Raw genomic sequence first — 12,225 nt, forward strand, 5'->3', positions numbered from 1 at the left:
CTGAGTTTCCGCGATCTTTAACACTGGTTTGAAAAGCATCATGCTATAAGCTGGCCTTGCCCACAAAAGTGACCACGATCCCAGATCGAATTAATCACCATGGTGAGTTTCCACTAAAGCCGGACCTTTGAGGAGGCTCCTAAAATGAAGCTTTTTTTTAGGCGCAAGGTCACTAATAGGCACACACTCGAAGCTTTTAAATATTAAAATAGACATAATTTACTAAAAAACTGACTACTCTACAGTAAATAAACTAGTAAATGGTTCTTTATAGTTCTTTTAAAGATATTTTCAATGATTTAAAATTGGCTTGCACACAGGTAGTGGAGTGGATACACTTATTGAAATATTAATTTTTTTGTGATAAATCCATTTTCAGCTGTATTAATAAAACTACATCAAGTTACCACTCTTAAATATATCAAGGAATATATTTCAATGCAAAAAAAAACTACTTACGTTTCCAAAATGCTGGTTTATGGAAGAGTTTACATTTGTGATTATGCAAATGTCTTCGAGCTGAAACTTGAAGCATAAAAAGCAATTCGAAAACTAGCGCAATTCTGAATGCAATTTGTGTCCGGATTGCTGATTGCGCCCAAAGCGGAAACTCTAGCCCCAATGTGTCCCTTCGGAAGAGGGGAGGGTAAGGGGGGAGGAACGAGACCAATGTGTACAGCCTATTCCATCCCCATCCTGGAAGACTCCTGAGGTTGTGCAGGGAAACTGCATGTTTCAAAAGGGCTCTAAATCGTTAAGAATGATTCTCTCTTTGATACAACCCTGAGCAAAATGTGTTCTAAAGCCTTCTAGTTTGACACAGTCAGAGTCAGGTTTATACCCTAACTCTTCTATTTTTTTTAAAACAAGAGGCCAGGTGGATAGCCTGTTCCCATGCTGTTGCTAATATCCCGTGTACCAACCAGGGATGCCGAAGGGTCAATCTCCCCTCTAACTTTCCCTGGCACCCCCCCACCCCCTAAAGAGGCACTGCAATCTCTTCTCAGCAGCTCCTCACTTGGCATTGGTTCCAATTGAAAACTAAGCAGAGCAGGACCTGAGCTTGTCCGCTTGGCGACGCAGAGCACGAGTGCTCCGATGATCGGTGCCACCATGCCAGCCCTCTTGAAGCCTTATGGATGAGATGAGTCACCAGCAGGAGGCCGAGACTGGCTCAAGAACGGGGGCTGTACAGACCACCAAAGGCCCCCACCCCCACCGTTGCACAGCGGACTGGGACACAGGGGAACATTGGGACAGGGGTAAACCATTCAGCCCCTCGAGCCTGTTCCGCCATTCAATGTAATCATGGCTGATTGGCATATTTATTCACCTTGGTTCCTTATCCGTTAAGACCCTTGCCTAAGGTATTAATTCTGCAGAGTGTGCATCGATCCCTCACACTTATTATACTTACAGGGACTTACAGATTCCGTTAACATAAAGTTACATAAGAAATAGGAGCAGGAGTAGGCCATTTGGATCATAGCTGACCTAAGCTTGGCCTCAACTCCACTTCCCTGCCTGCTCGCCATAACCCTTGACTCCCTTACATAGCGTGTAAGAAATTCTCTACTTTGAAATGGAGGCCAGTCTGTTTGTGGCTAAACAATCATCCTTTATTTATCGGATCTATAGCTCTTAGTATCATTTCTGTCATGTCTGTGGGTAAGGGTTGATTGTGGGTTGGGGGTGGGGGGGGGGAAAGAGAGATTTAACCAGTGTTTTGCTTGGTGTAGACCTTAATCACAAAGTCTGTTTATCCCAGTAGATGAACTGGTAATGTATGGTGTGATTGCTAAACCTTTGTTAATAAACCAACTAGTTTTTAATAGCAATGTGTTGCTATGAATTCTTAAGCAAATAACCTATCAAGGAAATACATTACAATCCCCAAGCATTTACTCAGAAGGAATCTGGGTGTCTGCCTTTGGTTCTGCGGAATATGACGGAATCGGTCCGGCAGGGTTGACAATAGCTCGGATAATCCCAGAATCAATGCGGCTTCCCCTCCGCCCCTCCCTTAAAACGAAGTCGCAAGTGCAGTATAATACCTCCACATGGTTGAACTTGTGATGTCTAAGTCGAAAGCTGAATTCTGTCTCCTGTCGGTCACATTTGCATATGCTTGGATAAGCTTCCAAGGTTATCAGATGATTGTCAGATAGACGTGCTCCATTATCAGTGAGACGTTGGGAAGCTAATACTGATCAGTGTGAACCACTTGTGTCTCGAGGGAATACAAACCACTGCGCTGATGGTAATCGTGAAGCGATGCGCAGCTCTGAGCGTCGCACACTCCCAGCTATATCCCAAGTACTGCCTCCCGCTGCCTTGTGCCTCTCACTGCAAAATGCTTCCCATTATGAAGTGTCTCCAGCTGCTGAGTGCCTTTTGTTGCTATGTGCACCCTGCTGCTTAATGCCTCCTATCCCGACGTCTCTTGCTAGTCAGCTTTATGGCACTGATTGACTTTTAAGTTTTGTGAAGGGCCAGTTGTCACGTTTCCTGCAATTTTCCAGTGATTGAAGTTTTGCTGGGATTTGGCAAATGCCTACGGTCACCCAGACCTATTGTGCAATAAGGGTGTCTTCACGTTTTCCCTATTTAATTCATTTTTAATAAAGTATTACAACAACAAAAGCTTCCACGTACAGAGTGCCCTCAGCACCATGGAAACACCAGCATCATTGCATGGAGAGGGGAGCTGCCATCATGGTCAGCTGAACCAATCTCTCCAGGCCAGTTAAAGACAACCTGACCCAATTAATAACGAGCAGCTCCAACAGGGCACGGCTTGGATAATGGCAGGCAGTATCCAACTGCATTCTGGGGGGAGAGTGGGGGCGGGGTGTGGAGGGAGAGCGGGGGAGAGCAGGGGAAGGAGTGTCTGGGGGAGAGCGGGGGAGGGAGTGTCTGGGGGAGAGCGGGGGAGGGAGTGTCTGGGGGAGAGCGGGGGAGGGAGTGTCTGGGGGAGAGGGAGGGGACGGTCTTGGGGAGAGTGGGGGATGGTCTAGGGGGAGAACGGTGGTGAGGTGTGGAGTGAGAGTGGGAGGGGGGATGGAGAGCAGGGGAGGGTCTGGGGGAGAGCGGGGAAGGGTCTGGGGAGAACGGGGGAGGGAATGTCTGGGGGAGAGTGAGGGAGTGAGTGTCTGGGGGAGAGTGGGGGAGGGTCTGGGGAGAGCGGGGGAGGGAGTTTCTGGGGGAGAGTGGGGGAGGGAGTGTCTGGGGGAGAGCGGGGGAGGGTCTGGTGGAGAGTGGGGGAGGGAGTGTCTTGGGGGAGAACAGGGGAGTGTCTTGGGGGGAGAACAGGGGAGGGTCTGCGGGAGAGTGGGGAGGGAGTGTCTGGGGGAGAGCAGGGCAGGGTCTGGGGAAGAGCGGGGGAGGGTCTGGGGAGAGTGGGGGAGGGAGTGTCTTGGGGAGAGAACAGGGGAGTGTCTTGGGGGGAGAACAGGGGAGGGTCTGCGGGAGAGTGGGGAGGGAGTGTCTGGGGGAGAGCAGGGCAGGGTCTGGGGAAGAGCGGGGGAGGGTCTGGGGAGAGTGGGGGAGGGAGTGTCTCGGGGAGAGCGAGGGAGGGGAGAGCGAGGGAGGGTCTGGGGGAGAGCGAGGGAGGGGAGAGCGGGGGAGGGCCTGGGGGAGAGTGGAGAGTGGAGGGGGGAGGGTCCGGGGAGAGTGGGGCAGGGTCTGGGGGAGAGAGCGGGGGAGGGCCGGGAGGGAGAGTGGGTGAGGGTCGGGAGAGAGAGCGAGGTGGGTCGGGAGAGAGAGTAGGGGGAGGGTGTGGAGGGAAAGTGGGGGAGGGTCTGGATGGAGGATGGGGGAAGGTGTAGATAGAGAATGGGGCAGGGTTGGGAGAGAGATTGGGGGCAGGGTCTGGTGCATGTTCTTTTGCAAGTCACATTCTCAGCAATCACTCTGATGACGTCGAAGGACTGCTTGCCACCAGTGGACAGAAACCTAGAAGCTGCACTAAGATGTGCCAGATTTTCAAACTTTGGCGAAAGAGAAAGGCTGCATAGTTTCACACTGAATGGTGGTAGGTGTTTGCTCGGTGAACATACACATGAAGTGCATTCACCTGAACTGTGTGTAATGCGTTTCCTGATAAATGTAGTGCACGTGGTTAAAACATTGTCACTGTAGATATCACTGACCTCTAACATGTCCCTTCTCCTTTTCAAACATTTGTTCAGTTGAGCCTCCCTTTATGATGTGGATCCCAAAGTCCTGGCATCAACCTGGTGTGTCAATATTAATTGTATGTATGGGGGCCCGAAACTGGACATAATGTTCTAAATATCATCCAATCAATAAGGTAAGCCTTAAAATAATTTTTAAAAATCGAATCTATAATTAAATGTTGGCAATATACTAGATAATAGCTGTACGATCACTGTGCTTCCAGTAATTTCAGAATTAGATCCATATGCATTTTCCATTTTGCCTCTGCTAATGGACTTGCACTCATTGTGTATAAACACTTCAAGCTTCATGTTTTCTGGTCTTAGCTGCTTTACCGTCCATTTGTGTACGACACTGTCTTTCCGACTTTGCTATGTGGACCCCCCCATTCCCCCTGGCAAATATCGACGCACTCTTCGGGACAACCCTGTTCTAATATCACAGATATGCAACGGAAAACAGTGCGGTAAATATTTTTTCTTCAGTACGTAGACATCAGCAGAAACAAGAACCCAGTAAGCCAACAAGTTTAAAAAAAAATTGGAAATTCTGACGACTGACAGATATCTGAAGATCGGAGGGCCCCTCTGGCAGCCACTTGCATCGGCCCTAGTGTGGAGAACCCAGTTTGAAAACCTACGGCCTGCAATAATAGTCATCTGTCATTCACTTATTTTGTGCAAGCGCTTAATTTGTTCAGATCCCTTTTGAATGCAGTAATTATCCTTTACACTAGTTACTGTAATGATGTATGAGTATGTGAATGTAGTGTTTCAATCAAGGATAATTGGTTAGAACCAGACAGGGTAAAAAGTAGCCCAGTCTGAAAGCTGAGTTTGTAAGCACAGATTTCGCTGCTGAATGTGTCAATTAGTTTTCAATCATAATAAATCTAGGGTTATTAGGAAACCTAACAATAACATTAAAGAAGAACAGCGCAATCACCCTGCCGCACAGCTTGGTGCAATATCAGTTCTGAATCGTGTAAACGTCAGTAAAACCCGAGGAGACCCTTACAGACAGTCACTCAGCCACCTGGAGAGATCTTGGTCAAGATTCACATTAAGACTAGATTTTAGGCAGAAGCCAAACGGTTGCTCACACATACAATATGTGGCAAATAAAATAAGACGGACACTGAAGTTGTGGCATTAATCCCACTCACTTACATTATTCAACGGCTTGAGGTGCCTACCTTATCGAATAAAGGACAATCCCATTTTTAAAAATTCTCAATAGTTTGTTGTCTGTTGTCACCTCGTGAAAGTTGGCTCCTTTCTCGTTTGCAAAGAACAAATCTGGTTTCCAGATTGAATCCAACATGGATGGGTCCAAGTCGAGAGAATCGTCTGGGTACTCACTGTATGCCAGTCGCGGGTCGTTCCATTGCTGACGCAGGAAGATGTTTAGACGGTAATCCTGCGGGGAATAAACAGAGAAGATTAAAACCTGGGTTTTCCGCTGAAGCTAATGGCCTCTTTGGAAATGGAACCTTTGGCGCCTTTAAAATGTCAAATTGGCAGCTTGACTGTGAGCTCGAAGGTCGTGGGTTGAAGCCACACTCTTGGCAGATATTCCAATGCGATACTGACATAGTCCGATATTGTGTCCTGTGGTGATGATGATAAATTGAGGCCCCCATCCATCAACTTGTTTATTTAAATGCTAAAGATCCTATGGCGCTGTTCAAAGACGAATACATTAACTGGTCATTCATCATCATCATCATAGGCAGTCCCTCAAAATCGAGCAAGTCTTGATTCCATGCTAAAAGTGAGTTCTTAGGTGACTGTACAGTCCAATGCAGGAATTACAGTCTCTGTCACAGGTGGGACAGACAGTGAACATAAGAACATTAAGAAGTAGGAGCAGGAGTAGGCCATACGGCCCATCGAACCTGCTCTGCCATTTAATACGATCATGGCTGACCCGATCATGGCCTCAGGTCCACTTTCCTGCCCACTCCCCATAATCCCTTATTCCCGTATCGGTTAAGAAACTGTCTATCTGTGTTTTAAATTTATTCAATGTCCCAGCTTCCACAGCTCTCTGAGGCAGTAAATTCCACAGATCCACAACCCTCTGAGAAAATAAATTTCTCCTCATCTCAGTCTTAAATGGGCGGCCCCTTATTCTAAGATTATGTCCCCTAGTTCTAGTCTCCCCCATCAGTGGAAACATCCTCTCTACATCCATCTTGTCAAGCCCCCCTCATAATCTTACACATTTCGATAAGATCACCTCTCAATCTTCTGAATTCCAATGAGTAGAGGCCCAACCTACTCAACCTTTCCTCATAAGTCAACCCCCTCATCACCGGAATCAACCTAGTGAACCTTCTCTGAACTGCCTCCAAAGCAAGTATATCCTTTCGTAATTACAGAAACCAAAACTGCACACAGTGTTCCAGGTGTGGCCTCGCCAATACCCTGTATAACTGTAACAAGACATCCCTGCTTTTATACTCCATCCCCTTTGCAATAAAGGCCAAGATTCTATTGGCCTTCCTGATCACTTGCTGTACCTGCATGCTAACCTTTTGTGTTTCATGCACAAGTACCCCCCGGTCCCGCTGTACTACAGCACTTTGCAATCTTTCTCCATTTAAATAATAACTTGCTCTTTGATTTTTTTCTGCCAAAGTGCATGACCTCACACTTTCCAACATTATACTCCATCTGCCAAATTTTTGCCCACTCACTTCGCCTGTCTATGTCCTTTTGCAGATTTTTTGTGTCCTCCTCACACATTGCTTTTCCTCCCATCTTTGTATCATCAGCAAACTTGGCAACGTTACACTCGGTCCCTTCTTCCAAGTCGTTAAAATAGATTGTAAATAGTTGGGGTCCCAGCGCTGATCCCTGCGGTACATCACTAGTTACTAATTGCCAACCTGAGAATGAACCATTTATCCTGACTCTCTGTTTTCTGTTCATTAGCCAATCCTCTGTCCATGCTAATATATTACCCCCAACACTGTGAACTTGTAACTTGTGGTTGGAGGAAAGGGTGGGTGGGGAGTCTGGTTTGCTGCACGCTCCTTCTGCTGTCTGCGCTTAATTTCTGCATGCTCTTGGCAATGAGACTCGAGTTTCTCAGTGCCCTCCCAATGCTCGTCTTCCACTTGGGGCAGTCTTGGGCGAGCGATTCCCAGGTGTCGGTGGGGATGTTGCACTTTATCAAGGAGGCTTTGAGGGTGTCCTTGAAACGTTTCCTCTGCCTACCTGGGGATCGCCTGCCGTGTAGGAGTTCCGACTACAGTGCTTGCTTTGGGAGTCTCGTGTCGTGTATGTGGATGATGTGGCCCGCCCAAAGGAGCTGGTCGAGTGTGGTCGGTGCTTTGATGCTGGGGATGTTGGCCTGGGCGAGGACGCTGACGTTGATGCATCTATCTTCTCAGTGGATTTGCACGATCTTGCGGAGGCAATGTTGGTGGTACTTCTGCCAGACAGGAAGCGTTTGATTAGCTCTGGCCTCGGGGGAGGAAGAAGGCAGCCAACTACAATGCCTGAATTTTTCTTTTCTCTCAAAGGTTTTTTTTAACTTCCTGTTGCTGTTGTCTGTGCACGACCGCACTCTGAGAACATTTGTACAGGCCACTTTACTGTTCAACGCCTGAGGCTCCCTCCACACACCTGTGAATTCTGGACACCAGATCCTAACAGGTGGCCACTGCATCCATCACTCCAACAGGGAAAATGACGGGTAACATAATATTTGCAAGCATCCACCCACATACGAAAGACCGCATTTTATGCAGATCAACCATGATCTTATTAAATGGCGGAGCAGGCTCGAGGGGCCGTATGGCCTACTCCTGCTCCTATTTCTTATGTTCTTATGGCTGCCTCCTGGAAAAGAAATGTTATAAATTTGAATCTACTGGAGATACCTTCTTGGGTCAATTGCTCTAGGAAGCAGTCTGAGCATCTAACTTTTAAGGGAAGTGTCTCACACTGTTCTACATCTATTTACACCACTGTGTGATCCGGAAATGTAACTGTAACACTACTTTGTGACTTGAACCTGTTGTTTATGACATTTGCACGTGTATCTCTTTAATTCCTCTGAAAGCAGACCAAGCAAGTACTTGGTGATGCAAGGGTTCAAGTGAAGCATTAAATTGTCTTATTTCCCACTCAAGTGAACGTAGAGAGCAACAGTTATGATCAGATTCATTGAGTTCAATCAGCGCACTTATCTTCGTGTAATAATATAAAATAAAGAATGTGAAGTGCTTCCCCACATCAGTGGGTTATCTTACTCGACTAAAACAAGATGTCTTCTAACTACCCTCCAGCATTTCTGATCTCTTCACCTCAGCAAAGGCCCTTGTAGTTATCCATAGTTATAACCTGACTGTTAACATGTGAGTGTTTGTTCACCTCCTCCCTGTTCTTAAAGCAGGTATGGGAAGTCGTTGCAGAGAAGTGTGTAACCTATACGAAGAGTGAAGATGCCACAACATGGCAGAGAGAGGGCTCTCCGATTTTTAGAAGCAGCACTCGAGGCCCTGGTGCAGGAGGTGGACAGGAGGAGATAGGTCCTGTATCCACACGGGGCCAGGAGACCCTCCAAACCGACGCTGTGAAGGGAATGGGAGCTGATAGCTATCGCTGTCATGCAAGCAGTGTAGCCCCGAGGACGTGGACACAGTGCAGTAAGAAGTTTAATGCAGGACTACGGGAAATAGGTGGGGGAGTGTGACTAACTGAAGTGCTCTTGCAGAGAACCAGCACGGGCTCGATGGGCCAAATGACCTTCTGTGCTGTAACCATTCTATGGTTCTATGATCCTCAGGATTACGATTTGGGGGAAAGACCTTTGCAGCTCTGAGTAAGTTTCAAACAATTAACCTATCTTGTCCCCTATATTCCCAGCATTTGCATTTGCAGTTTCATTTTATTTCAAGTGTGTGATATCTTTACAGAGACCACAAACAGCCCACACGACAAGATGGCTCCCCAACAGAAACTGTCATCATGTGATTTTGCCACATGACCTTTTATTGTTAAAACATCAGTAGTTGCATTATATCAGTAGTCCACTAGGTGGAACTCTATAACAAAGTGCGCTTCTCATTTTGGCAGAACTCACTAGGGGCGATTTGCCCCAGATATTTTAGGTGCTAAAGAGCCTCCTAGTTGGCCAAGATGGGGTCTTGAGCCGCAATGCCAGTTTAGTTCACCTTTCACACAAGGCGCCATCTTGGTAAAACAGTTGAAGTACGCACTAAAAACAGCCACCTCGAGGATCATTAAGGGTCTGATTACCAATTAAATTGCCGGCTAGTGCTTATTAAAGAGGCTACATGATATTTGGTAGATGCCGCTTCAACTGACGACCTCTCTTAACAGTGACCAGTTGAACAGGAGTAAACAAGACGTTGCTGATGGTTTCGAGCGCTACTTAAAGCCATGCTCAGCTTTCACTGTACACTTGTTGCTGGAGGTGTGAAGAGGACTTTTGAGCGACATCGGGAGACTTTCAGGGACACTTTGTCAAGACTTCTCTATCAACATTTATTCTGGAGATTCTCTGAGGGCTTCACCGAAAAAGAGTGAGAGCTGTGTTACTCTACCTTATTGGCCACTTTATAGGAGTCAACAGATGAGAGAGTGCTTGGTCATGGGCATCTTGCCAGGGTTCCCCTTGGTCTGGAGGACGAATGGGAGGAGGACATGAGGCCAGACAGTGCAGCACGCGCTGCTGCAGGAGAGAGGGATAGGAAGGCTCGGTGGCAATCTCCCCCCACCCCGTGGGTACTGGACATCCCTCCTCCTCTGGACCTCCTCCACCAGGTCCTCCAGCGCCACATCCAAGAACCTGTGCACCCTCTCCCTCTGTCCCTGAGGTTCCTGAAACGTTCCGCTGTGTGCCAGCCAGCGCACTCCACACCTTCAATGGAACTGGGTGCGTGGAGATTACATATACTGCTCCCCGAAAATTGTTTGTAAACAACGCTTGAGTGCTAAACCTATAGTTGTCTGTTTTACAACTTCCAGGCAATTTTAAATCAGGGTAATCATCAATTAGCCCCAAAATTTCAGGCTAAAACCAGACTTTCAAACAGGTGCGTCTTATTAGCACCCCCTTAATGCATATCCAATGGATAGGCCATATCGTCCACATGCCTGATACAAGACTCCCAAAACAAGTGCTCGACTCGGAGCTCCGACACGGCAAGCGAGCCCCAGGTGGGCAGAGGAAACGCTTCAAGGACACCCTCAAAGCCTCCTTGAAAAAGTGCAACATCCTCACCGACACCTGGGAATCCCTGGCCCAAGACCGTAAAGTGGAGGAGAAGCATCCGGTAAGGTGCCGAACACCTCGAGTCTCTTCGCCGGGAGCAAGCGGAAGCCAAGCACAAACAGCGGAAGAAGCGCGCGACAACCCAAGCATCCCACCCACCCGTCCCTTCAACTACCATCTGCCCCACCTTTGACAGAGACTGTAGGTCTGGCATTGCACTTAGCAGTCACCTGACAACTCATTTTTAGCGTGGAAGCAAGTCATCCTCGACTCCGAGGGATTGCCGAAGAAGAAGAATGCATGTTTTCGCCATTTCACCAAAATAACCCACCACCCCTCCATGAATTCTGTGCAACAAACTCCCATCCCGGATTAAGAATAACCCTCTTGTATGTCCAATAATCAGTTAATGTTCAATCTGAACTTTACAGACAAGATCAAATTTGACAACCTGTCACGATAATAAAATTAAAGTTTGGGATAATAATTTTGTTTTGGCCAGTAGGTGTGACAAGTACATTCAGAATATGTTTTATCATTCATACGCCTCTGAGTCAGAGGATTGTGGGTTCAAGCCGCACTCCAGGACTAGAGTACATAATCTCAGCTGACACCCTAATACATTGTCGGAGATGCTGGTCTCTCAGGAGGGCGCAGAAGATCCCATGGCACTATTTGAAGAAGAGCTCGCAAGATCTCCTGGTGTCCTGGCCAACATTTTATCCCTCAACCAACACAAGCAAAAACATATTAACCGGTCATTCCCACCATTGCCGCTTGTGGGACTTTGCTGCGAGCAGATTGGCTGCCAAATTTTCCTACCAAACAGCAGAGAGCACGCTTCATTGGCTTGGAAGTGCTTTAGGATATCCCGAGGACAAGGAAGGTCCTATATAAATTTAAGCTTTTCATCCTTCTTACCTTCACAAAGCATCTGGAATTAAATCAGCATTAATGAAACATTTTTCACTATTTTTGTCCTGAATCAACATTGGAATCTTGAATACAGAAGGCAGGAATCTGAATAGACTCTGGGGGGCCAATATTGCGTAGAGCCCTGTTTGGGGGCGGTAACAGCCATGAGGTGGGAGAACCTGCACAGCCAGGTGTGGAAGTCCCATCCCATGACCGATATTCGGGTTAGTACCCCCAAGAGCAAGTGGAGCGCAAATATCGCACTCCACTTGCTCAGTGGGGTGCAAGTGGGGCAGAAAGGATCAGTGAGGGGCGCAGCGCTATACGGTGGGACGCAGAGCGCTGCCGCACAGACAGGGTCCTCCCCCTCCATTGAAGGGGAGGGCCAAGCTGCCGCCTCTGTGGGTGGGAAACGGGTCCATCCCTGGACCACCAGGGAGAGGGATATCGTGGCAGCAGCCCGGCACACAAGTGGAGCGATTGAGCAGGAAGAAGGCAGCGATCGGTAAGTCGCCCATTTTTAAAAAAATTCCCCACCTCCCATTTAATTTTTGCCCTGCGAGCGGCCTACAGCCCGGTAAGCGCCCCCCTGAAGCTGTCGTGCGCATCACCCATGGCAGCTTCAGGGGGCGCTACTGAATTTTCACTCCGGGGCAAAAACGGGCCGCTACACGCGGTGATGACGTTGTCATCGCTGGTGCAGCGGATCGGCGCGTTACTGTTTGGAGTGGGCACTACCCGTTAACGCCGCTGCTAACCTCCTGCGGAATTTTGCGGGAGTTGGGACCGGCAACCCGCCCGGGCAAAAAGCTGCCTGTGCCCTATTAGTGCCTCCCGGGGACACTAACGGGAGGCGCAAGCTATCCAAATTTCTTCCCC

At 48.0% G+C, this 12,225-nt stretch overlaps 1 protein-coding gene across 1 annotated transcript in view; it reads right to left on the reverse strand.

Moving 5' to 3' along the window:
- The window catches only part of glra3 (glycine receptor, alpha 3), a 280,830-nt gene that overhangs the window by 95,539 nt on the left and 173,066 nt on the right, over positions 1 to 12,225 (reverse strand). Inside the window, exon 4 of the mRNA XM_070896552.1 lies at positions 5,375 to 5,598. Within this exon, the coding sequence (XP_070752653.1) occupies positions 5,375 to 5,598 (224 nt within the window). The remainder of the gene's footprint in view (positions 1 to 5,374; positions 5,599 to 12,225) is intronic.

Source organism: Pristiophorus japonicus, chromosome 1 (assembly GCF_044704955.1).
Source record: "Pristiophorus japonicus isolate sPriJap1 chromosome 1, sPriJap1.hap1, whole genome shotgun sequence".
Taxonomy (NCBI): domain Eukaryota; kingdom Metazoa; phylum Chordata; class Chondrichthyes; family Pristiophoridae; genus Pristiophorus; species Pristiophorus japonicus.